Raw genomic sequence first — 27496 nt, forward strand, 5'->3', positions numbered from 1 at the left:
GCCAGCTCCCTCTAGCCAGGCAAGATCCCCGGTGCGTGTCCCTGGGACTCACCGTCCTCCTTCCCCAAGGCACCCGCACAGGACGGGGAACAGGCAGCACCACTGGCCTCATCAAAGCCCATCTCACTGCCCCTCCTCCCCTCCCGGCTGTTCATGGGGCCCCCCAACCTAGACGTGAACCCCTCAAGAGAAATGCTTTCTGGCTTCTTCAGGCCTTCTGAGCCCGGGGTGTCTGAAAGCCGTTACTGACACTGAGATGAAGGGAAATAAAAGTGACTAACGATAGTGCTAGTCCTACCACCAAGGCAGAGAAATCCAAAGCACAATGTGGATAAAGCAGGAAGAAAACATGTTCATCGCAGGACGGAGGTGCTGAGCCTATAGGCGTTCGCTGTACAATTCCTGACTTTTCCATGTGTTTGAATTTTCACAGTATATGTTGGGGAGGGGGGACCTTCTAGGCCCAGAGATCACGGCTCCTGCAAGTGATGCTATGCTAAAAAGAGGGAAGTAAGTCTCACTGGCAAACAGCCTAAAGAACTGGTCCACGGCAGAGATGCAAAGATGTACACTGTAGTGCTGTTTCTCACGGTAAAAGACTAGAAATTGCCTCAACGTCCACCAGGAGGAGACCTGGCTACATAAATCGCAGCACAGTGTTACCATCAGCTGCATCAGAAGAAAGGATGGAGAAAGACCCCTGCGACAGAGGAATGCCAGGCAGGTGAAGAATCTCTACCCAGAGGTGGAACACAGCAGAAAGAAATGAATGCAAAGAGGTTCACCATCCCATCACCATAACCGAACAAACTATGGCCAACAGTCAGGCCTTGGTTGCTCTGGCCAGGCCCTGCATGTGGTCCCATTTGTTCCTCACAAGTGAGCACCTTAGCAGGTAGGCACCTCCATAATGCCCATATCACAGACAGGGAAACTGAGGCCAGAGAGGTGACACGACCTGGCTCAAGCTCAGGGGCGGAGCTGGGATTGGGAGTTCAGATAATCTGTCTCCAGATGGTGGCTCTCGAGTCACATGGCCTCTGTGAGGCCACAGACAGGCTCTTCACCTCTCTAACCTCTGCTGCGGGGGTCAGGGGGACTCCACGCTCAGATCACCGAGGATCTTACCCAGTGTGGCCACTGGCCACTCGGGAGCAGGGCAATGAAGACACTGGCTGGAGGGTACGGGACCAACCACCCCACCCCCTTCAGCTGACCCAGTTCCCCAGGACGGTCGTGCTCCAGCCCCTCCACAGCAACAAGAGGAAATGCTCCGCGGCTCTTCCTGAAGCAGCCACCAAAAATGGAACAGTCCTCCAACCCCCCACAGCAAACCTCAGCTCTCTTCCGGCTCAAGGCTCTGGGCTCAGCACTTGCAAGGTACCATCCCCCTTCCTAGAGTGCAGGGGAGTGGAGGATGGGAAAGGGGCTGCGGACCAGGACACAGGCCCTGTCCCTTGCAAACCTCGGCCCTGCCAGGCCAGCCTGCCTGTTGCCTCTTCCAGGGAGCCTTCCCTGACTCCATGCCACCTGGAACCCCATTGTGCATCTTGGACCTCCTCCCCTGGCAGAGCCAGGTCACCCTGGATTGTGTTTATGGGACCAGGACCTGCCAGCCGTAGCCTCCCAGAGCCTAGTGTGTGTGGCAGCCTTCCCCTCTGCCAGACCCTTTGTGCCTCTGTGTGAGTGAAAGACGTGCAGGAGATGGTGCTGGAGAGCCACAACTTCTCCCCCAGAGGGTCAGTGGACAGCAGAAACCATACCCTCTGTGCCTAACAGGAAGGTCAAGGATTCAGCCAGGCCCATCCCTCACAACCTGCCTTCTTCACTGGGCTCCTCGTCACTTTGGAACCACGGGCTAGATTCCAGGCCCACACCAGCTAAGAAAGGTTCTGCCAACCCTCCTTCCTCTCCGCCCACAAGCACTGACCCTCTTAAAGCCAGACCTCAGCCTCTGCTCCTCGAAACCCTCCATAGCTCCCACCTCACCCCAGTAAAAGCCAAAGTCTTGGGACTTCCCTGGCGGTCCAGGGGTGAAGACTCCGCGCTTCCAACGCAAGGGGCGCAGGTTCGATCCCCGGTCCGGGAACTAAGATCCCACATGCTGCACAGTGCGGCCCCCCCCCCGCCAAAAGAGCTAAAGTCTTCACCACATGTCACAGGGCACTACAAAATTTCCTTCCCCCCAGCTTCTGACCCCAACTCCCTCCCCTCCAGCTACACTGGCTTGCCTGCTTTCTCATACTCCAAGCCCTCCATTCCTGCCTCAGGGCCTTTGCACTGACTCTTCTCTCTGCCTACAGATACCCTTACGGGTCCCTCCCTCTCCCCCTCTAGGTTTCTGCTTGAATGTCATCTCTCCTTCTCCAGGAGGCCTGCTCTGACCCCAAAGTGAGATGACAAACCTCCTCAGTCTCTTTCCCCCTTCCCTTCCTTAGCATCGTCCAAGTACCCGCCACCTTCTAATACGGTTTACCTTGTCAGCCTGTGTATTTTCTCTGATCCGCAGGAGAAAGTCCACCCCACGGGGCAGGGATCTGAATCTGTGTTGTTCTGTGTCCCCGGGGCACAGTACTCTGAGCACACAGTAGGTGCTCTGTAATTACGTTTACAACTAAAATACTGCCGGAAGGGTAGTATGGTCCCTGCTCCAGCTTCCGTGAGGTGGCCCAGCACCGCCACGGCCACCAAGCTGGATATACGGGAGACGAGACAGGAACAGGGTCTGATGGGACCACCTGCTATCTCCCCCTCCCTCCTTCCTTCCCAATGCACTTCTTTTTTTTTTTTTTTTTTTTTTTTTTTGCGGTATGCGGGCCTCTCACTGTTGTGGCCTCTCCCGTTGCGGAGCACAGGCTCCGGATGCACAGGCCCAGCGGCCATGGCTCACGGGCTTAGTTGCTCCGCGGCATGTGGGATCTTCCCGGACCAGGGCACGAACCCGTGTCTCCTGCATCGGCAGGCGGATTCTCAACCACTGCGCCACCAGGGAAGCCCCCCAATGCACTTCTTGACGGCACAGGTCCAGCCCAGAGCCAGGGTCCTGGTCTGATGAGGAAGATGGACTCGGCACAAGCATGTCACAGCAGGTGCCAGAGGTGCTCAGAAGAGTGACTCAACGTACCAGGAACTAGGAGGGGTCTCCTGGAGGGGTGGCCTGCCTGACTCAGCCCTGGCCTACCTCATGCCCGCGTGATCTTTCTGAAGTGGACACCTTTCCCCATGCCCTGAGGATGCTCTGGACACAGGGGAGTCTACGGGAGATGGAGAGAAGGTGGGGTGGATGCCCACTGGCCAGGCTCCCCCTCTGTGCCTCAGTTTCCCCGTGAGGAAAATTAAAATATGACAAATAAACAGAGTGTTTAGCCTGGGTTTCCACAGCCCTGTAAGTGCCTGGATGGGGGAGGTGATTTTTTTTTTAACGATGTACATACAGTCTCAAAGGATAATTCAGAGGCCTTGAGGCTGAGCTAATGGCCTGCAATGCCTGGAGAGGGCCCTCTCAACTCATCCCCAGCAGCCCAGGTTGAGCCACCACCAGCTCCGCCTGCCCTGGTCCCCGGGCCCCGCTGCAGCGCTGGTCTATCCCCAGAGCAGCTGCAGTCTTTTCAAACCTTCCTTTCCTTGTGCTCAGATAACAAAGTCAGTCCCTCAGGTCCCTGGGCCCTGCCACAGCATTTCGACGGCCAGACGGGCACCCCACCGGAGCCCGGCAGCACGCTTCCCTGGAAGGAGGGCCAGCCACGTGCGATCAGTCCCCCGGAGGCTCCACGGGACCAGCCCAGGGCACAGCAGGAATCAAGGATACCGCGGGCCCTCGGCAAGCAGCTGAGCTTTCAACTCCAAGGAGCCAGTCACCCTCGGCCACTGCAGGGCATCCCACCCGCGTCCCACAGGGTCAGTGAATGCACTTGCAGTTTTTTTTCTAGAAGGAGGTTCTGCCCTCCACCCAGGACTTGTTCCCTGCCTCCTTCAGGTCTTGGCCCTGAACAACTCTGCTTGGGGAGGCCCACCCAGACCAGCCGGCCTTTCGCGGCACTCCTCACACGGACTCACCACGTGCTTGTGTGTCCCCTGCTAAAGTCGGAGCTGCAAGAAGGGACTGCGAGGGACTTGGTTTTGGTCTCTGTACTCCACGGTGCCTGGTGCACAGTAACTGCCTAACAAAACTTAATTGCTAGGTGGCCTGTTACAAAGCATTAGGTGCCGAAGCGTAGGAGGACCTCCCCCACCCCGTGACTCCCATGTGGGTCCCCACTGTGTTCAGTAGCCAACACCCCGCCTCGGGCATCCGCCAGGCATGCCCTTCAAGAATGTGCCCTCAGGACTTCCCTGGCGGCCCAGTGGTTAAGACTCTGTGCTCCCAATGCAGGGGGCATGGGTTCGATCCCTGTTTGGAGAACTAAGATCCTGAATGCCACTCGGCACAGCCAAAAAAAAAAAAAAAAAGCTGCCCTCAGAAGGGAGGTGACGAGTACACGCCACCACCTTCTTGGGATCAGCCCACCCAGCCCCAGCCCCGGGCACGAGGAAGCAGCCCCACGACAGAGGCCACAGTTCCTCAACCTGGTTTCTCGTGGGGTCTTTGGGGCCTCCCATTTTAAAGGAGCTCATGGAGGCCCATGAAGGCATGGTCAGAAGATCCCCCTCCCTACCCCAAAGGCAGACCAGGCCACAAGCCCACTGGCATTGCTTAAGAATCATGAAGTGGGGTCCGGTGGTTAGGACTCTGCGCTTCCACTGCAGGGGGCCCGGGTTCAAGCTCTGGGCGGGGAACTAAGATCCCAGAAGGCGAGTGGCACGGCTCCCCCCTAAAAAAAGAAAAAAGGATCAAGGATATAGAAAGAAGAAAAAGATAGGAGAGATGTGTAATAAGAAGAGAGCATTTACTGGATATCTTTAAGAATACGGGGGCTTCCCTGATGGCACAGTGGTTAAGAATCCACCTGCCGATGCAGGGGACACAGGCTTGAGCCCTGGTCCGGGAAGATCCCACATGCCGTGGGGCAGCTAAGGCCGTGCGCCACAACTACTGAGCCTGCACTCTAGAGCCCGCGAGCCACATCTACTGAGCCCGTGTGCCACAACTACTGAAGCCCACGTGCCTAGAGCCCATGCTCCAAAACAAAAGAAGCCACCGCAACGAGACGCCTGTGCCCGTAACGAAGAGGAGCCCCCGCTCGCCGCCAACTAGAGAAAAGCCCGCGTGCAGCAACGAAGACCCAATGCAGTCAAAAATAAACAAATAAAATCAATAAATTTATAAAGGAAAAAAAGAATACGGAATGCTAAAACTTGATAAAGCATTAAAAAAACGAATTTTTTTTAAAAACAGCCCCTCGGGCCTGGAGAATGTAAGTCAGGCACCACAGCATGACTTGGGGAGGTGGCAGGAAGATGAGAGGGAGGTGGGAGCGCCTCAGTTTCCCCACAGTGAAACAGGACGACACAGAGCCCAGGGTCAGCGATGTGATAAAGCAATCCAGTGGTGCCAGGCCCAGAGACAGCGTGCAGATAGCTCAGCTGCCGGGCTTAGGGCAACTTCCGACGCTCCCTGGGGTTTCAGTGCTTCAGGGGGGTGTGGGAGGGTTCTGTCCTGACCTTCCCGAGCACATCCCACCCCTTCTCCATTCTCAACCCAACAAAGAATAGAACAAACAGGCCGACCCCGGGCAGCGGAGATGGGGGTCTGCCTTCCCCAGCCTGTCGACAAACATCCTGGTCAGGCCGGCACAGCCCAGGAGGAACAACTTGTGGCTCAGAGACACCTGGGAGACCCTGAGCACCACATAACGGAAGGGATCCAGACTTGAGGAACTCTTCAGAGCTTTCAGCTGACCAGGAAGGGGGCAAAGCACGTGGCATCTCCGAGTCCGTGTGGTCCTCAACACCCCCCCCCCCCGCCGTCCACAGATTTGAGACAAGTCGTGAACACCTCCCACTCTAGGACACATTCTGGCCACAGGAAGGTATGACATTACGATTTATAATAAGAAATATGTATTTGGTCTTCCCTCCACTTCTGACACAGAGCTTCTAAAATCCTTGGAATGTTCTAGTGATAAGAGTGATATTCAGGGCTTCCCTGCTGGCGCAGTGGTTGAGAGTCCGCCTGCCGATGCAGGGGACGCGGGTCCGTGCCCCGGTCCGGGAAGGTCCCACGTGCCGCGGAGCGGCTGGGCCCGTGAGCCATGGCCGCTGAGCCTGCACATCTGATGGGGGCTGGTTACCAGGGAAACCAGCCATCTGTGATTACAAGGTTGGAAACTTCAGTCCCACCCCTTGAGCTCCGGGGAGGAAACAGAGGCTGAAGGCTGAATCAAGCACTAATGGGAATGATTTAATCAACCATTCCCTACATCTTCCATAAAACCCCCAAAGGATGGCGTTCAGAGAGCTTACAGGTCGGTGAGCAGGTGCAGGGGCCGAGAGAGTGGCGAGGTTGGATAGGGCGCAGAAGCTCCTTGTCCCTTCCCCACAGCTTGCCTCATGCATCTCTTCCACGTGGCTGTTCCTGAGTTATACATATCTTTTTATAATGAACTGGGAATCTGGGGAGTAAAATGTTTCTCTGAGCTCTGTGGACCACTCTGGAAAATTGATTGAACCCAAGGAGGGGCTCATAGGAACCTCTGATCTAGAGTCGGGTGGTCAGAAGCACAGGTGACAGCCTGGACTTGGGATTGGCATCTGAAGCGGGTGCGGGGGTACAGTCTGGTGGGACTGACCCCTTAACCTGTGGGATGCGATGCTGCCTCCAGATAGGGAGTGTCAGAACTGAGTTAAATTGGAGGACACTGGATCAGGGTCCACTGACAACCGGAGAACTGGTTGTTGATGTGGGAAAAAACACACACTGGAGAAGGTGACAGTCCCAGGCTGCCATCCTGACCAGCTCCCACCTGACCCTCACCAGCTCCCAGCGTGGTTTCCTTATGGAGACACAAGGCCACGCCCCGACCATGGCAGGGTCTATAGGCTTTATAGAAAGGGCCCTGCCAGGGCCAGGCTGGCCAGGGAAAGGTGCTACACACACAGTCGTGGATACTCTCCCACGGGAGAGAAGGAACACAGCAGCAGCCCTTAAGAGCATGGCTAGGCACCTGTCCCATGATGATGGAGCACCTACTGGGTTCCAGGCCCCATGCTGGGCACAGGGGAAAGCGATGGACGAAGCAGATCAGCGGCCCTGCTCTGGTGGCACTGATGTTGAGGCAGGGGGAGAGAGAGAGAGAGAGAGAGAGACCATCAAGAAAATACGAGAGGGACTTCCCTGGTGGCGCGGTGGTAAGAGTCCGCCTGCCAATGCACGGGACACGGGTTCGAGCCCTGGTCCGGGAAGATCCCACGTGCCGTGGAGCAACTAAGCCCGTGTGGCACAACTACTGAGCCTACGCTCTAGAGCCCACGAGCCACAACTACTGAAGCCTGCATGCCCTAGAGCCCACATGCCGCAACTACTGAGCCCGCATGCCTAGAGCCCATGCTCGGCAGCAAGAGAAGCCACCGAAATGAGAAGCCTGTGCACCGCAACGAAGAGTAGCCCCCGCTCATCGCAAGTAGAGAAAGCCCACATGCAGCAACAAGGACCCAACGCAGCCAAGAATAAATAAATAAATAGATAGATAGATAATTAATCAATTAATTTAAAAAAGAAAGAAAGAAAGAAAATACAAGGGATTTCCCTGGTGGTCCAGTGGTTAAGTCTCCGCACTCCCAATGCAGGGGGCCCGGGTTCAATCCTCGGTCAGGGAACTAGATCCTGCATGCTGCAAGTAAAGATCCCGCATGCTGCGACTAAAGGAACTCGCATGTGGCAACAAAGATCCTGCATGAGGCAACGAAGATCCCGCGTGCCGCAACTAAGACCCGGCACAAATAAATAAATAAGTTAATAAATATGTATTAAGGGAATAAAAAAAGGAAATATGAGAACAGGATGGTGCCTCAAAATGCACGCTGTAGAAGAACTAAGGCAGCAGTGACTGGGGTGGGGCCTGGGGGTGGGGCTCACCCAGGGGAGGAGGGGGAGGAGGAGGAGGAGGAGGAGGAGGAGGAGGAGGAGGGGGCAGGGTGTTCCAGGCAGGACGCACAGTGAGCGTGAAGGTCCAGAGGTGGGAACAATCGAGCTGGTCCTGAGGATGAAGAGGAAGATTGTGGCACCAGGTGGGGTCCCAGAGGCCAGCAAGGCCCCGTGGGAGCCACGAAGCCTCAAGGAGGCTGAGAGCCAAGCCCTGACATCCCCTCTCTGGCTCCTGTGAGCACTGGCCAAGGTCAAGGCTGGGAGGGGAGGCTCGTGCACATTCCACACAAGAACAGTCCCTAGAACCCAGGGTTTACGAGGTCCAGGGGTGGTTCCCAAGGAGGAGCAGGGTTCCCCCGTGAGCCACCAAACTTCCTGGTGGCTGCGGTCTGACGTAATTTTTAAACTAAGCCAATTAAAAGGAATGGCTCACTGAGACCAACGTGGATGAGGAGAAGCAGGGCGCCACTGGGCGCTGCCGAAGTCAGAGAATTAGGAACTCATGGTACCAGGAACTCCAGACCTTACAGGAAGCGACAGCCACACTACAGACCCATGGGGTGCCAGGGCCACGAGGGAGTCACCACTACCACCCCATTCTACAGATGAGGGGGCCGAGGCACAGAGAGGGAAGCTACTTGCCCGCGGTCGCGGACAGGAAGGGGTGGTAGCCTGGCTCTGGAGTCCTGTCCCTGAGAACCACCTGAACAAAACGTTAATCTCTAGGAGCAATGCAGCCCCGTGTAGCCCCTAGAAAGCTCTAAAGCCCCAGCCATCACCAAGTCCCACACTGCACTCAGCTTCCTCCCTCTTATCAGTGTCACCCCCAGCCCTGCTGCCTTGGTGACCGTCACCTGGGCTCCCCACCTCGAGATCACTGTAGACTCTGCCCTCACCACCACAGTACCACCCTGAGCCAGGCCCCAACACCTCTCCCCCGGCACCAGGCCAACTTCTCCCTGGCCTCCCCACCTGCACTCCTGCGCCTGTCCGTACCTCCTCCACAAGGCAGCCAATGGGCTAAGCCGGTCTCTCTCCACACCCTGAATGCAACTCGGGTTCCCAACACCTGAACCCCTTATCACACCTGACAGGATGTGCCACCTGCCTCCCGGGCCCTCCCCAGCCTCACCTCACAGCTTCACAACACAGCTGTTGCCTTGCCTAGAATGTTCCCCCGGGCCCCTGGCCCAAAGTAGATCCAGTATCTGGTATAATCTCCCACAATCCCCTGTGCTTTCTTTCCCCTCTCAGCTGGACCATAGCAACCCCGTGTGTGCCGCACCCAACAGGCTGAGGTCAGGGAGGGCCAGGACCCTCGGAGTGCTCACGCTGCCTCCCTGGCATCCGACCAAGGCCCAGCTCACATCTGCTTGGGATATTATGAGACTAGGAAGGGACTTCCCTGGCGGCGCAGTGGTTCAAAATCCATCTGCCAACGCAGGGGATACGAGTTCGATCCCTGGCCCGGGAAGATCCCACATGCCGCGGAGCAACTAAGCCCGTGCACCACAGCTACTGAGCCTGTGCTCTTGAGCCCGCGTGCCACAACTACTGAAGCCCGCGCACCTAGAGCCTGTGCTCTGCAACAAGAGAAGCCACCGCAATGAGAAGCCCGCGCAGCGCAAGGAAGAGTAGCTCCCGCTCGCCACAACTAGAAAAAGCCTGCACGCAGCAACAAAGACCCAATGCAGCCAAAAAAAAAAAAAGAGAGAGAGAGAGAGAGAGAGAGAGATTGGGAATGCCATGGTCGGTGGGGGGAGACTGTGCAAGCTGGGACACAGCAAGGAGCACTCCCAAGTGGGACACCCTGGACCCCTCTCCCCCACCCCACACCCCCAGCCGCAGCACAACAGGATCCAACTGTATGTCTCCATCTCCACGGCTGCCACCCCATCCCTACTTCCTGGGTCCCCCTGCCCCAGAGCTGGCCCTGTGGTCTCTTCTCCACCATCGTCCACAGGATCTGGTCAAACCACACCTCGGCCTAAGGCCACACTCCCCCAGAATGAGTTTAAGACTGGGCTTTCAAGATGGCCCTCCCATGTGCCCTCAGGCAAGTGGCTTGGAAGCTTCAGTTCCCTCCTCTGTAAAGTGGGGTGACAGGAATGGAGATTTCAGCATCATCCAGGGCAGGAGCTGGGCAGATGTGCTCCCATAGGGCTGTCACTTGTTATGTGCTTCTCTTCTCTCCCCCATCAGAAGCAATTTCAGTCCCTCCAGCAGGCCACGCTGGGCACCGCTGCCTCATGGTCTTCACACGTATCACTCTCTGCTCGGAGGGAGAGTTTCCCCTCCCCCAACACACCCCCAAGCACCTGTCAGCCTCGGCTCAAACATCACTTCCTCAGAGAAGCGCTGTGTTGCTCCCAACCGATGCACCGAGTCGCCCCACCACCACCACCACACGTATTCGCATCTGGTGAGGGCCATGTCTATGTGTCTCGCTCCTGCTCTCGACCCAAGTCTCCCCCTACACTGTCCCTCAGCACTAGAAGAAGTACCAAGAGGCAAGGTGACAGGTGGTGGCAGCATCCCTGGTCCTGCTCTCCACCGTGCCCCAGCCCTGCATCAGCTTGTGGCATGCAGCAAGTGCTCACTGGATTACTGCTGGGTGACAGCCACTGGGGAGGTGATGGGGGAGCCCTCCCGCCATGACAATACCACGGACCTTCTGTTGCAGGAAGCCAGCCAACCTGCTCCCCAAACAGCAAGCCGTCCCCAAACAGGCTGGCAGCAAGCACAAAACCACAGCCAATGGGATGGCACCACTCAGCAAGGGCCCGGAGTGTGCCAGGCACTGTTCTACGGGCTGTACGTGTATTGAATAATACGGTCTTCATGGCAACCGACAAAGGCAGTACTATTATTATCTTCACTGTCCAGACAGGAAACACAGCTGTGAGCAGCAGTCCCTCCCCAGGGGCCAGACAGCCAGTAAGCTACAAAGCCAGGATCTGAACCTGGGCAATATTAGCTCTCAGCCCTCACCCACCAGGGCAGAGGTTTTCCCAATGTAGTCAGGGGCCAAAAGCATCAGCATGACCTGGGAACTCATTAAAAATGCAGATTCTCTCACCCCTCCACCCTCCACCAACCTACTGAATGTGAAACAGAAACCCAACGGGCCAAGCCCAATGTGACTCTGATCCCGCTGACATCTGAAAACCTGCGGCCCTGCCGCTGCTCTTCCTGGCACAGCTGATTGGACACCTGAACCCAGAGGAGGCAGCCCATTGGCTCACCCCTGGCGGGCACTGGACCAATCAACTGCAGCCTCTCACTGGTGTCCCGCCCTCCTGCAGGTGGATTGGGTGAAGGCCCTGAGGATGAAGGTGAGATGAAGGGACTAGAACCAGCTGAGAGTGGAGTCTGAGGTCTGACCCCACCTGGGTACTCACCCCAGGTGAAAGGCAGGTAACCTGGTTAAACCTCAGTTTCCCAATCTGTAAAATGGGAATATGTCAGCTGCCTTCCCAGAGTGGGGGGTGTATAACATGGCCTGTGGTGATGCTGGCACACCGAGTGCAGAACTGACCGTGGCTGACATTCCAGGTCAGTGGGGGAGCAGCATGGAGACCCCTGGGGGCTCTGGAGAGAAGAGAGGCCCCACCCCCAACGGCCCTCCTCTCCCCTTCCAGCCTCTGACCTGAGATGCTTTACAAGGAAGCCAAGTGGGTTGGGTTTCAAGCTGGGAGACATGCCCATGTTATGTCAGACTTGTGTGGGAAGAACGGAGGGTGCCGAGGGGAGGACAGAAAAAAATCTACATGTGGGCCATTCTATATTCAACAGGCCGGGTCTCTCCCAAAAGTCAGTGTTGCAGTTTAAAAAGAAACGGTGGGGGGGGAGGAATGAAACAGTGGGGATGCTGCTCTAATGAAAAGAGGAGACACGACAATGAAGGGTAGTGTGGGACTGATCAGAGCAGCTGTAGAACCAGCCAGGGAAGATATCTGGGGGACAATTGGCAGCATGAGTATGGACTGGGTGTAAGATAACAGGCAGAAATGATGACTTTTCTTGGGTGTGGTTCTATGAATGTAAGAGAGTGTCCTTATTGCAAAGGGAGATGCACTGAAGCATTTTGGGTTGACATGTCACATGTCTGCTATTGACTGTTAAAGTGTTCAGCAAAAATGTGTCATCTACGATAGAGCCAGAAATATGGCACTTGGTGGCCTGGTCACAGCTGAGAATGCTGGGGGTAGGTGGAGGTGCTCAATGGCCTGTGCTTCAACTTCCCTGCACACAAGGAAAAGGTGAATTCAAACCCAAACGGCAGCCTAAGACCCGAGACTCATGAGAAGGGCCCTGGCTCCCGCTGGGCACCGCATCCACGTTCGTTTCCTGTTTGGGCTGCAAGCCACCCCGTCGTACCTGTTTTTGAGAAGATGAGCTGCAGGATGAGAGGCCGCCGAGTGACGATTCCTGAACCTCGGGGAAGGAAGTCCCTGTGGGAGGGGAAAGGGTCAGAAATTACTCACGAGGCCGGCTTTCAGGGGGCAGGAAGTGTGGCCACATGGAGTGGAGCAATCCCCTCTTGCAATCTGGGTGATCTCAGCAAAGACACCAACCCCAGCAGGGTACCAGGGAACGCTCTGGCCCTGGAGGGTCCTGAGGCCACAGAGGAATGGGGGAGGGGCTGGATTGAAGGCTAGCGACAAACGGAACCATTTCCCTCCAGCTGGCTACGCTCCGGCCCCAGCATGCCCGAAGAGCCCTTTCCCTGCCAAATATCTGGACCCCCAGACCCAAAAGAGATCAGTACTTTTTTTTTTTTTTTTTTTTTTTTTTTTTTGCCACACCGTGTGGCATGCAGGATCTTAGTTCCCTGACCAGGGATCGAACCCATGTCCCCTGCGGTGCAAGTGCGGAGTCTTAACCACTGGACTGCCCGGGGAAGTCCCCAGATCAGTACATTTCCTACCTACATTTTTTAAAGTAATATAATGCCATACATATGATATAAAGACTAAAATAAAAGGAAAATATTTAATGACAAAACACCATGTGTTTCATGTCCCAAAAAGACAAATCGATAGAGGCGGAGAGTGGATCAGTGGTTGCCCCAGGGGTGGGAAATGGAGAGCGGAGAGCCTTCTGAAGTGATGGAAATGTCCTAAAGTTGGACTGTAGTGCTGTTTACTAATACTTACTATACATTTACTAAAAATCACTGCATGTGAAATGGGTGAATTTCCTAGCAGATAAATGATCCCTCAATAAAGCTGTTTAATAAAAATATATATATATGCTATGTATTTCACTATGGAAATACACAGGCACTACCTGCACTGACTGACACTAATACACCTGGATTGATGCAAAGTGGGAAAGCCAGGAGCCACCCTGGGCCATTAAGAAAGGAAAGCAAGGGAATTCCCTGGCAGTCCAGTGGTTAGGACTCTGCGTTTTCACTGCTGAAGGCCCAGGTTAGATCCCTAGTTGGGGAACTAAGATCCCCGGCAAGCTGCAAGGGCGCAGCACAAAAAAAAAAAAAAAAAAGGAAAGCAAAAGAGCAGGGGTGCAGGCAGGCACAAAAGAAGCAACATTTTCAGAGATCACCAAAGCCAGGCAAAGGATTCTTTGTTGTTCCACGTAAAATGGAGAAAGGTTCTAGGCTCAGGGAATTTTAAACAAGTTTTGCACCCAGATAAACATTCGGATTATCTGAAATTTGTGCAGACACTGGGCAGGTGTGTTTCATACAGGCAAGCGTCCTTGGTGCCACCCCACTCCCCAGAACTGTGACCACCAGTGTCTCAGGGGCACCCTACCTGTGTCGGGAACCCCAGAGAGAGCCCCAGAGGAGGTTGCTGGTTCTCAGCATGGGCTGGGGGTCGGAACCCCTGGGAACCTGTTAGCCCAGTGGGCGGAGTGAGGGAGGAGGCGCGCCCTCACCGCACGCCATGCACTATGAGGGTCGCGCCCCATCGGCTGTGGGCGGTCCCACCACGCTTATGCAGCGCCTCCTCGGGCCGGGCAAAGGGACACGGCAGTGACCACGCCACAGGTCGGCCTGGGAGATGAGGGACATCCCCGGGGCAGACCGGCTCTGGAGGTCCTATGGGGGCGCCGCTGTGAGCAGCAGGGTGGGGCGCTGGAGTGGATGAGTGAACGGGCCCAGAGAGGGGTGGTCGGTGACTGGTGCTGGAGGTCGCGGGGAGAAGGCTGGTCGGCATTCTTAGAGCAAGGCCACTTGCTGTCACTGTTGAGGGACAGTCAGATCATAACCCTGGGTGCTTTTAAAGGTATGTGGCTTTAAAAGACCCCTCTGGGGACTCTCCTGGTGGTGGTCCAGTGGTTAAGACTCTGCGCTTCCAATGCAGGGGACACGAGTTCGATCCCTGGTCTCCCTGGTCGGGGAACTAAGATCCCACATGCCACGTGGCACGGCCAAAAAATAAAAACAATAAAAAATAAATTAAATAAAAGACCCCTCTGGCAGCTTCAGGGGTGAGGGCGGGAGCCAAGAGGCAGGCAGGAGGCATCTGCACTGGTCATGGCGAGCGATGACGGGCTGGATTGGGGGCTGGCAGGGACACAGAGGGCTGTCGACAGACACTGGAGAGAGTCAAGAAGAGCTGAGGAGACAGCCAGCCATGACTGGGGAACAGGTTGGGTGGAGAAGACCATGCAGGAAGGGAAGGGCCAAAACAGAGGGAAGAACGCCCCAAGGGCACACACAAGCCCCGGCGTGGGGGGCGGGGGGCGGCGGCGAGGAATAAAGCCCACAGCCCCTGGCGGCACGGTCAACCCTCCACGCCTCGGATGCTACCCATGGAGCCGCATTCGCGAGGATGACAAAGAACCCCGTGGGCCACGCTGCCCTGCTCGGAGTACTTCACACCTGCTTCACGCAGCGTGACACCCTGAGCGTGACTCCCATTCTCCCATTTGGCAGATGAGGAGACTGAGGAGCAGCAAGGGTCTGTGACCTGGCCAAGGTCACAAGCTTGTTCACTCAAGTATTACTCACGCCTGACACCAGCGCCAACCTCCTGCCGGGAACCACGGGAGACGTGTGGGTGGGGACAAAGAAGACACATCACGGGGGGGGCGGGTAAGAGGGCTTTGGTCAAAAACCAGACAAGACAGGAGCAGCGTGCGAATGGAATCCCCAGCGTCCACACGCTGTCGTGTGTGATCAGGGCTGGTTCCTTTTCCTCGCTGACCCTGCGCCACTTGCGTGGATGGTCCACAGAGTCCGCTCATCCACTCGCAAAAGCTGATGAGGCTTCTGGTGGGGAGCGAGGAGGCGTTGTCTTTCCAGCCCGCGGCCATTACAAATAAAGCTGCTATGAACATTCTCATCCGTGCCTTTTGTTGACATATGCCCTTGTTTCTCTTGCTGAGTCACAGGGTAGACCTAACCTTGAACAGGCAAAACTAGTTTCTGCTGATAGAAATCAGAGCAGTTGGTCCCCTCTCGGGGAACTGCCTAGAAGGGGCAGGAGGGGACTTTGTCGGGTGATGACGACGCCCTCTATCTTGATCTGACCAGTGCACGCATTTATTTTAAAAATGAAGGTGTACATATAAGATTAGGACAATTTACCATATCTAAATTCAATCTCAAGGTCACAGCACGAGGAGGTCCAGGAACACGCACTCGTGAAGACTCAGATACAAAGCACAGAGAGAGCACACTCCATTAAAATTTGCCTATAAAAACATTATAATCTTACCAGTTTCCCAGTAACAGCTCAGATGTAAAGAACTTTAAAGCCCATGGGGGAGATTAATTATATTATGGCCCATTCGTGTCACTGTGCAGCCACACACACACACACACACACACACACACACACACACACACACACACACACAAAAAAAAAACAACAGCAAAAAAGAGCTTTTTGTCTCCTGACATGGAACTTCCTTCTGGGTGTATTAAGTGAGGAAAACAAAAGGTGTGGAAGAGTGTGTTTTGTAAGTAAATAAAAAGCCTCAAAACAGAGCCCAGGGTGGCTGGGGCCTGCTGCAGGGGATTAGGGTGGGGGGAAGAGTCACTGACTGCACTGTTCTGGAACATCTCTGAATTCTGCATCATCCACACGGATTACTGACTCCAAAAAGAATTTTTTTTAAGGGTAGCTAACAGTTGTCGAGAGCTCACTGTCTGCCAGGCAAAAAGCTGAGAACTTTCCGTGCCACTTAACCCATTTAACCATGACAAGATCCAACAAGGTGGTGGTCTGTGAGCTCCATTTTACAGAGGTCACTAGGCCCAGAGGTTGGGCAACTGCCCACGGTCACTCGGCAACCGGGGTGGCAGGAGTGTAGACTGAAACCCACGGGGTCTGAGCTTCCAACCACCAAGGCCCCTGGCCACTGGGCCTGCACGTCTGCCGTGGAAGCTACAGGCATCTCCCCCGCAAGGACCAGGCTTTCCGCCACTGGTGTTGACACGTGCTGTCCTGTGAGCGCTCTGGCTATGTCCAGGGAGCCCAGGCACCGTGAGCACAATGGTGACACCACGCACAACAGACAACGTGAGCCTCGGAAGAACGCGAGGGCCAGCCTGATGAGAGCTCTGGGCCCTCGCGGGGGAAGGCTGCGACTCGGGCTGGGACGTGTATCCGGAAGCCGCCGGACTGCAACACCCACCACCCTCAGCCTCGACAGTCCCTGAAGAGCAGCCCCCCAGAGATCTCCGAGGGGCTCGGTACGGAGGTGCCTGCCTGGCTGTGCCGTAAGGCCCACCCACAGGGTTTCCTGGCACCCAGCAGCGGGAGCACTCTCGGGGCCCTCCTGGCCTGGGTGGTTGGAAGGAAACCGCCTCCCGGAAGCAGCTCTGCCAGCAACACTGACCGTCCACTTACCAGGAGGCAACTTTCAAGCCTCAGTCATCAGCTTCCTCCTCCCTGACCCCACCCACATTCCACTGGCCACCAAGTCCCTCCCTCCGACTCAAAGTGCCCACCCCCTCCTCTCTCTTCCCAGCTGCTCCAAGGGCCACTGTGCCCCGAGGTGGCCCTGCATACTGTGTGACCTTGGGCCAGCTTCCCAGCCTCTCTGGTCTGGGTCTCCTAGTTAGCAATGGGGAAACCTCCTCTCACCTCAGAGGGCAGCTAGGTAGCAGACAAACAGGGCCCCCATGACTCGCGCCCCACAACTCTGGCTCAAACGACACCTCCCTAGGGAGATTTCTCCCACCCTCATTCACAGCTCCAACCCACCCCCCACCACCATCTTCCTCCCGTGCCTCATTTTTCTCCAAAGCACTAACCCCTTGTATGTCACTTATCTGCTTCTTGTCTGGCCCTCACCACCCCCCCCGTGTCGGCTCCCCAGAACAGGATCTGGGGTTTATTCTGCCCCCTGGTACACAGTAAGTGCTCAGTAAGTGTCAACTATGGTCATTTCGGCACCATCCCTGGCCTCTAATCCATTGGGCCCACCCCTCCTCCCAGGCTTCTGGCCCATGCCATCCTCCTCCCAGGCTATATGTGGTTACCCTCCCAAAACAGAGACCTGGGCCTCCAAGCCTCCCTCCTGCAGAGGTCACATGACCAATCCCAGGTTTGACAGGGTCCCCCACCTGCCCACCCCACCCCCCAGGGCTGCCCCCTCATAGCCGTCCCCCGCCCACCGGCCCCAGCCTCTGGGTTCTTCCCTGCACTGCTGGCCTCCTAGCCTTTGCAAGGGCTGTTCCCTCTGCCTTCCTCTCAGGCTCTGCAGATGCAGTGGATTGCACCTCTCGCTCCCAAATGCATGCCCCTTCCCACTACCGCCGACTTGGCCTCCAGTGGAGGTCTAGTCCTGTGTCGGGATGGGACTTCTTCACCTAAGCTGGTCACCACTGGATCTCCGGCACCTAGAACAGAGCCTGTCATACAGCAGGTGCTCATGAAATGTTGAATGGACAGGAGGAGAAACATGGATGCTGGAGCCAGACGGCCTGGCTTCAAAGCCCAGATCTGCTCCCACCCTGGGCAGGTCTCTGCCCTCTCTGGGCACTGGCCCAGCCACCTGTGGGATGGGAGGACGCCACCCATCCACCGGGATACGTGACCTGGCAAAAGTCACTTCACCCTCTTGGAGCCTCAGTTTCCAGCCTCTAAAATGGGCTGCCTCTCCCTAGAAGGTGATGAGGGCTCCGGGAAAGGCAGTAGGGGGCAGGGAGGGGAAGGGTGCAACAGGAGGTGGCACCGTGGGCCACTCAGAAGCCCAGGCTGTTTATTTACTGTCTTCTGAATGGAGCACAGGGCCTCTCCAGGAGCACTTTGATTTGCAGTCCCCAGGAGGGTGGAGATGCGGGAACAATGCAGACCAAAACCCCAGGAGAGGGAGAACAAACACAAAAGCCAGCAGAGGATGAGTCAGCCCAAAGCCAGAGCCTGCGAGGGCCCAGGCAAGGGCCCTGGGCTGGGATCCCCTCCCCCTCATCAATTCCTCAAGGGGTCACCCAAAGCCTCAGTGGGGCTGGAAGACCTCACACAATGCCAGCCACAGAAGAGCCCCTGGGCAGGAGCACATGCCCCAGGGTCATATCCAGCGACTCTCTCAGGCTCTCACAAGAGCCCATACAGGGAACCCTGGCCACCCACCCAGTCCAGCTCTAACCCCATCTTAGGTAACATCTCAGTAAACCCTCTAGCAATGCCAAAGAAATGATGCCAGGGTCAATACCCCCATTTCACAGATGGGTAGGCTAAGGCTCAGTTTCGAGACCTGCAAAAGCCACTCAGCAAGGAAGGAGCAGAATCAGGATGGGAACCTGGGCGGGACACCAATGGCGCAGAGCCCCCAGTCACCCCCACCTGCCTGGAGGGGGGGACTCCTCTGTAGTTTTGCTAGAACAGAAGTAGAGGTCATCATCGCTCAGTCTCCGAGGACGCAACATCCGGCCTGTGCAGACCCCCTTGGCCCCTGCCCTGGTCCCTGCCTCGTCCACGTCCCCCCTCGATACCATCCAACAGTAACTATCGGTTACCTGGAGCCCAGCCTGCACTCAGTGTCCCTAGTCATGTGCCACCGTGTCCTTGTGGTCCCTACCCAAGGGCCAGACTCAGACCACAGACCAGGGGCTCCTCCTGTCTCCCATCCCCCACCCCGCCAAGCAGCAAGTCCTGCAGGTTCCACCTCCAAATGGAGCCTGAATGGGCCTACTTTTCTCCACATCCAAGGCCTTTAGCCTGGCCCACCAGCGCTTGCCTGGACCAGTGCAGTGGCTGCCTCTCAGGCTGTCCACCACAAGTCAGGGCATGACCCCCTCTGTTCAGAGCCCTCCTAGGGATACTACCTTACTCAGGTTAAAAGCCCAAGTCCTGAGGACTTCCCTGGTGGTCCAGTGCTTAAGACCCCCCACTTCCACTGCAGGGGGCACGGGTCTGATCCCTGACTGGGGAACTAAGACCCTGCGTGCCATGAAGTTTGGCCAAGGGGGAAAAAAAAAAAAAAAAAAGCTCAAGTCCTCCCTGCGTGATCTTCCCAGTCACCTCCCTGCCCTCACCTCCTCCTTTTCTCCCCTCAATCACTTAGCTCCTGCCACACTGGCCTGCTCCATGTTCTCCAAACACACCAGGCACAGTGTGCCTCAGGACCTTTGCACAGGCTGCTCCCTAGACCTGGAACCCCCTCCCTGCAGCATTCACAAGGCCAGCTGGCAACTCCTGGCCAAACGGTCTCCTCCCTGCACCCACCCCCTGATATGCAGCAGCTCCCTGCTGTCATCCACCATCCTGCTCAATTCTCAATTCTACTCATAACCGCCACCTTCTAGTTTACTGATTTGTTCACATGGCTGTGGTTTATCCCTTCCCACCTACCCGCCCGTTAGAAGAGTGGCAGCCTCACGGGGAAAGGGTCCTCTGCCTGGCATGAGGCAGGGGACCAATGCTTGTGGGACGAAGGACCAAACCTGCCATCGTACAGATGAGGAGACTGAGGCGCGGATGGCGATGGGATGATGGGATAGGTTGTGGGCGCCCCCACCGGCTTTCATAATCTCACTTCCAGGTGTCACCCTTCACAAAATTCCCAGCAGGCTCCTCCCTGCTCAGGAATCCTGCAGGTTCGCCAGCCACTCGCCAGGCACTCAGCCATCGTGTCACTTGCTCTGTGGTCTCATCTGGCAGCCAGGCCAGGAGCAAAAAAAGCAGGAAGTGGCCCACAGCATACAGCAGCCCTGGCTCTGGGCCTTTCAGACCCCGGCTGGAATCCTTTCTGGACAACCTGTGCAGGTGGGGTGACATCGTTGTGCCTCAGATTCCTCATCTGTTAAGTGAGGTAAGGTAGAGTGGAAGGTTTGCAAAAGTTCTTACCACGGTGCCCAAAAGAGACCATTTGCCTCCTGCAATCAAAGAAAAACCCAACACAATATGAGTCAGATCACATCCCTCCTCTGCTCCAAAGTGCTCCCTGCGGCTTCCGAGGCCCTGAGCAAGCACCCCATCACCTCCCTTCCCTCACCCCCACCTTCACTTCGCGCACTCCCTCGGGCCACACTGGTGGTCAAGGTACAGCAAGCAGGCCAAAGCAATTCCTGCATCAGGGCCTTTGCACATGCTCATTCTCTGCCTGGCGTGACCTTCTCCCCGGAGCCTTTCCATAATCCTGGCTTCCTCTGGTCACTCAGGACTCAACTCAGATGTCACCTCCTCTGAGAGGCCTGACTGTCCTCTTCTGACCCTTCCTGCCCCACGTCACCGGGTTTTCATTCTCCTGAGTGGGTCTGCAAGGACGGCCACTCCCTGCGGCAGTACCTTCCAGAGTGAAACCCATTAACAACCCAGAGGTCCATCAGCAGGGAATTGGCTAAATCAACCTTGGAACTGGCCCAGGGAGCAATCCAGGCCGTGGTGCTGAAAGCAAAGTGTGACATGCAGAACAGTTTGTGTCCTCCATTTGTTTTTCCTGCCTGTGTAGGGACAGTAAGTTTGGAGGTGACACCCTGAGCCCTTCATGGAGGTCGTCTATGGAGTGTGAGTGGAAAACCTGCTGTTTCTTACAGTCTCCAATGTGATTTGGATTTGGGTCTTTTATAACATTTTAAATAACTTTTATTAACAGGCAACTACTAATTTGTAACTTTAACTTTTTTTTTTCTTCCGGCCACAACGTGTGGCTTGTGGGGGCCCTGGGCAGTGAAAGCACAGAGTCCTAACCGCTGGACCACCAGGGAATTCTCACTAATTCATAACTTTCCATTTGTACTGATGCTTCAAAGCAACTGGTCAGCCAAGCCACACTTTCAAGGGTGATGGGGAAACCACCAGTTTTGGGGGAGCCGAGCTCTCAGCTCTACCCTCCCGGGCGTCCCTCTGACACCTCCTCACGGCTCTGCACTGCAGCAGGTGGCCTGACTTGAGCAGCATTGGCCATGCGACCTTGGCAGCAAAGTCACGCGTGTTCTGGGCTCGGTGTCCTCACCGGTAAAATGGGATGTGCTGGGGGAGGGAGGAGACATCGCAGGTGCTGGGGAGGTGGTGGGTGCTCGCCGCGAATCTGCAGCCCCTGGACAGTGGTCAGCCACATGTGGATTTCTAGCTCTGTGTACATCGCCACCCAGAGGGGCCCAACCGAACGCAGGGGCAGGGTGTTGGTAAACATGTGGAAAGGAAAGCCAGGCAGCGCCCCAGCCCACTGCCAGCACTCCGGAACCTGCCTGCTTGCAGGCTTCCTTCAAGCAAGAGGGTAGGCATTGGCCTCTGGGGATAAGTGCACACCTCCGCACCCCGTCTCCTTCCCAGAGCCTCTGCCAGCTTGATGGGGTGTCACACCGTGAGGAACCCTCAAGGCAGACCAGGGGCACAGGGGCACACGAGACAGGAAGGGCTTCCCGCCCTTCCCTGGGTGGTCTCTTTCTCACCTCCTAGGGCCCACCTCTCAGCAAATCCTGTCGCCGCTGCCTTCAACAGACCCAGATGCGTCCCCTTCTCTCCTGCTCGGTCCCAACATCCTTAGGCTAAGCCCCCTGGGTTACAGCCACACTCCTCCACCCCTGTCTCCCTCCCGCAGCCCCGTACGTTCTCAGCCCAGCGGCCAGGGAGAGCTTTTCAAACCGCAAGTCAGATCACGCTGCGCACGCGCTTAAAACCTACCACGTGTAGCTTCCCGCACACCCTGGGACAAAATCAGTGTCCTCCCCGCAGCCCACAAGGCCCTGCCTGCACCAGCGCCCCATTGCTCCCTACCATTCCCTCCTCTCCCACCTCAAGGCCCTGCTGGCTGAGGCCTCCACCTGGGCTGCTCTGCCACCAGACACGCCAGAGCACCCTCCACTCTTCCTTCGGACACTGGCCGGACGGCACCTCCTGGGAGAGGCCGCCCTCACCGCCTCCCCAGGCCGGGCTCTGCACCCCCTCCGCGCTTCCTTCCTGCTCACTGGTCCCTCCCGCAGACCGTCAGCCCCATGAGGACAGGGATGCTTGTCTGCTTTGTTCACTGCCGGTGTCTGGCACACAGCAAGTGCTCAATAAATGCCTGCTGAGCAGCAAACAGCAAGCCCGGCGGGCATCTCTGGGGTATGACATGCAGGCCCTGTGCTGGCCTCTGCACATGCAAGTCCTTGTTTCACTCTCATGGACACTCTCACCCACGCCGTCTCTCAGATGGGGAAACCGAGGCGAGAGCGGTGAGCTCACCTAGACCAAAGCCTCACAGCTAACAGCACACCCCTCTTCCCCAACCACTAAGGCACCCATCCAGCTGGACTCGTTCCTGTCCCCACTGCCAGGCACCATCCCAGTCACTACACCACACATCCGGAAATGAAGATGGAAAGGAGCCCTGAATGCTGAATGCAGGACAGCCAGTCACAGCTGCCTAGGGAGACAGGCGAGCCGAGCATGGTGTTGGAGAGCACAGTCTGCAGCCAGACAGCTCAGCCACAGCCTTGCTGTGGGTGGGACCTGGGTGAAGGTCATGACTTCCCCGGGCCTCCGTTTCTCCATCTGTAAAATGGACCTAATAACAGCGCCCACCCCGTCAGGTCACTGGCAGGACTAGGACAAGTCACGTGAAGCCCAACGCCCGGCACACACAGGGCCCTGTTCCACAGGACAGTTCACAAGGGTGATGGGAATGGAGGGGGGCTCTCACCCCCTGGCACCACAGACCCTCCTTGGTACCCCCAGAAGGTCTCTGGCAAGATGATCCTAAATCCGCTCCCTCTCCAACACAGCAGCCCCCTTCCAGGGATCAGCCCTGATCCCAGCAGATGTGCAAGCCGGTCGACCCCCAAGGCTCTGTCAGGAGGAGAAAACTGGAAACAACCTAAAAGCTCATTCAGAAAGCAATCTTGGGCTTCCCTGGTGGCGCGGTGGTTGAGAATCCGCCTGCCGATGCAGGAGACACGGGTTCGTGCCCTGGTCCGGGAAGATCCCACATGCCGCGGAGCAACTAAGCCCATGAGCCATGGCCGCTAGGCCTGCGCGTCCGGAGCCTGTGCTGCGCAACGGGAGAGGCCACAGCAGTGAGAGGCCCGCATACCGCAAAAAAAAAAAAGAAAGCAATCTTATGGTTACCAAAGAGGAGAGAGGGGTCGGGGTGGGGGGGGGATAAATTAGGAGTTTGGGATTAACATACACACACTACTATAGGAAACAGATAAACAACAAGGACCTACAGTATAGCACAGGGAACTATATTCAATATCTTGTAATAACCTCTAATGGAAAAGAATCTGAAAAAGAATATATACTATATGTATAACTGAATCACTTTGCTGTACACCTGAAACTAACACAACATTGTAAATCAACTATACTTCAACTTAGAAAAACAAAACAAAACAAAACAAAACTCATGCAGGAGAGTGACTGGATTTAGTGGGACTGAGGAATACTACACAGCTGTAAAGAAAGCACAGGGCAAGGGAAATACAGCCGAGTCAACGATAAAAGTTGGCGATATCAATACCCCACCTTCAATAATGGATAGGGACTTCCCTGGCGGGCCAGTGGTTAGGACTCCACGCTTCCACTGCAGGGGGCACGGGTTCAATCCCCAGTCAGGGAACTAAGATCCCGCAAGCCGCATGACGCAGCCAAAAAAAACAAAAAAAAGGATAGAACACTGGACAAAAGATCAACAAGGAAACAGAAAACGTGAACACCACCATAAACCAACAAGACCTAAAGGCATGTATAGAGCACTCCACCTAGCAAGAACAGAATACACATTCTTATCAAGGGCACATGGAACATTCTCTCCAGAATAGGCCATATTTGAGGTCATAAAACAAGACTGATTAACTGTGAAAGGACTGAATGAAATCATATGAAGTATGTTCTCCGACCACAATGGAATCAAGTTAGAAAACAGTAACAGAAGGAAAGTTTGAGACCTTCACAAACATGTGGAAATTAAACCATACATTCCTAAACAGCGAATGAGTCAAAGAAGAAATCACAAGGGAAATTAGAAAATAGTTTAAGATGAATGAAAATTAAAGTACAACATACCAAATCTTACAGGATACAACTAAAGCAGTACAGAGGGAAATTTATAGATGCAAGCTCCTATATATTAAAGAAGGAGACTGCAGATTTTTATAAATCAATTATACCTCAATAAAGCTTTATAAAATTTTTAAAATTAAAAACAATTTTAAAATTTTTCTGAAAAAAGAAGAAAGATTTCAAATCAAAAATTAATCTTCCACTTAAGAATCTGGAAAAAGAAGAGCAAACCAAACCCACAGTGAACAGACAGGGAAAACAATAAAGATCAGAGAGGAAATAAATGAAATAGAGAATAGAAAAATACAGAAAATCAGTAAGATCAAAGTTGGTCCTTTGAAAAGATCCACAAAACTAACAAACCTTTAGCTACCTTAGCTAAGAAAAAAAGAGAGAAGACTCAAATTACTAAAACTAAGAATAAAAAAAGTGGATATTACTAGGCCTTAAGAAATAAAAAGGATTACAAGGAAATACTATGCTAACAAATTAAATAACTTATATGAAATGGACAAACTGCTAGAGAGACACAAACTACTGAAACTGACTCAAAAAAAAAAAAAATGAATAGACCTATAACAAGAGATTGAATTTCTGATCAAAAATCTTCCCACAGGGCTTCCCTGGTGGCGCAGTGGTTAAGAATCCGCCTGCCAATGCAGGGAACCCGGGTTCGAGCCCTGGTCTGGGAAGATCCCACATGCTGTGGAGCAATTAAGCCCGTGCACCGCAACTACTGAAGCCTGTGCGCCTGGAGCCCGAAGAGTAGCCCCCACTCACTGCAACTAAAAGAAAGCCCAAGCGCAGCAACAGGGACCCAGGCAGCCAAAAATAAAATTAATTAATTAATTTTTAAAAATCTCCCCACAAAGAAAAGCCTGGCTCAAGTGGCTTCACTGGTAAATTCTAACAAACATGTAAAGAATTAATATCAGTCTTTCACAAACTCTTCCACTAAACCAGGACACTTTCTAACTCATTCTATGAGGTCAGCGTTACCCTGATACCAAAGCCAGACAAAAATATCACAAGAAAACCACAAATCAATCATCTTTTATGAATAAAGACACACAAATCAACAACAAAAACTATTAAACCAAATCCAGCAACATAAAAAAAAATTATGCGTGGGAATTCCCTGGTGGTCCAGTGTTAGGACTGCACGTGGGTTCTCATTACTGGGGGCCCAGGTTCAATCCTTCGTCAGGGAACTAAGATCCCACAAGCCATGCAGCACACCCAAATTTTTAAAAAATGTATGTGCAATAGTCAAGTGATGTTTATTCCAGGAATGCAATGTTGGTCCAAAATTGGGAAAAATCGATCAATACAATACACCATATTAATACAGTAAGTGACAAAACTGTATGATTATCTCAATAGATGCAGAAAAAGCATTTGATAAAATCCAACACCCTTTCATGATAAAAACAGTCCACAAATTATGAATAGAAGGGAACTTTCTCACCTTGATAAAGGACATCTACACAAAACCCACAGCTAACATCATACTTAATGGCGAAGCATTCAAAGTTTTCCCTCTAAGATCAGAAACAACACAAGGACGTCCACCCTCATTTCTACTCAACATTGTACTGGAGGGTCCAGCCAGAGCCCTCAGGGAGAAAAAGAAATAAGGCATCCAAAGGAAGAAGGAAAACCATTCACAGATGACACGATCATGTCTATAGAAGATGCTGGGAAATCTCAAAATTTTAAAAAATTAGAGGTAATAAATTTAGCAAGGTTGCAGGACGCAAGATCAATATACAAAAATCAGTTATATTATTACATACCAGCAATGAACAATCTGAAAATGAAATTAAGGGGACAATTTCATTTATAATAGCATCGAAAAGAATAAAATACTTAGAAATAAGTTTAACAAAGGAAGCACAAAACGTTTACATTGAAGACTACAAAACACTGTTGAAATAAATTAAAGCCCTAATAAACAAAAAGACAGCTTGTGTTCACAGACTGGAAGACTTCTTTTTTAAAATTATAGTTGATTTACAATGTTGTGTTAGTTTCAGGTGCACAGCAAAGTGAATCAGTTATACGTATACATATATCCGCTCTTTTTTTTTAGATTCTGTTCCCATATAGGTCATTACAGAGCATTGGGTAGAGTTCCCGGCCCTATACAGTAGGTCCTCATTAGTTATCTATTTTATATATAGTAGTGTGTATATGTTAATCCCAATCTCCTAATTTATCCCTCCTCCCTGGAAGACTTAATACTGTTAAGATAGCGGTACTCCCCGAATTGATCTAGAGATTCAATGCAATCCTCCTCAAAATCCCAACAGCATTTTTTGCAATAAGTGATAAGCTGATCCTAAAATTCATATGGAAATGCAAAGAACTCAGGATAGCCGAAACAAGCTTGAAAAAGAAGAATACAGTTGGGAGACTCACAATACCCAATCGCAAAGCTTACTGCAAAGGCACAGAAATGAAGACTGCATAGCACTGGAATCTGGGTAGACACAAACATCACTGGAATAGATCTGAGAGTCCAGAAATATACTCTGGCATGTATGGCCAACTGATTGTTTTTATTTTTTTAATTTTTTTGGCTGTGCTGCGGCATATGGGATCTTAGTTCCCCAAGCAGGAGGGATCGAACCCCTGACCCCCTGCAGTGGAAGCGTGCAGCTCGAACCGCTGGACTGCCAGGTAATTCCCCCAACTGATTTTTAACCCAAGGTGCCAAAACTATTCAATGAGTAAAGAATGTTCAACAACTGGATAGCTACAAGCAGAAGTATGATATTGGACTTCTACCCCACACCACATATAAAAGTTAATTCAAAATGGATCAGAGACCTCAATGTAAGAGATAAAACGACAAAACATTTGGGCTTCCCTGGTGGCGCAGTGGTTGAGAGTCCGCCTGCCGATGCAGGGGGCACGGGTTCGTGCCCCGGTCCGGGAAGATCCCACATGCCAGGGAGCGGCTGGGCCCATGAGCCATGGTCGCTGAGCCTGCGCGTCCGGAGCCTGTGCTCCGCAACGGGAGAGGTCGCAGCGGTGAGAGGCCCACGTACCACAAACA

At 53.9% G+C, this 27496-nt stretch overlaps 1 protein-coding gene across 14 annotated transcripts in view; it reads right to left on the minus strand.

Annotated features, from left to right (window-relative positions):
- DNM2 (dynamin 2) overlaps positions 1-27496 on the minus strand; it is a 96284-nt gene that overhangs the window by 49525 nt on the left and 19263 nt on the right. For all 14 annotated transcript variants that reach the window (XM_059062116.2, XM_059062117.2, XM_059062114.2 and 11 more), the window contains exon 2: positions 12404-12477. In XM_059062116.2, the coding sequence (XP_058918099.1) occupies positions 12404-12477 (74 nt within the window). The remainder of the gene's footprint in view (positions 1-12403; positions 12478-27496) is intronic.

Source organism: Kogia breviceps, chromosome 4 (assembly GCF_026419965.1).
Source record: "Kogia breviceps isolate mKogBre1 chromosome 4, mKogBre1 haplotype 1, whole genome shotgun sequence".
NCBI lineage: Eukaryota > Metazoa > Chordata > Mammalia > Artiodactyla > Physeteridae > Kogia > Kogia breviceps.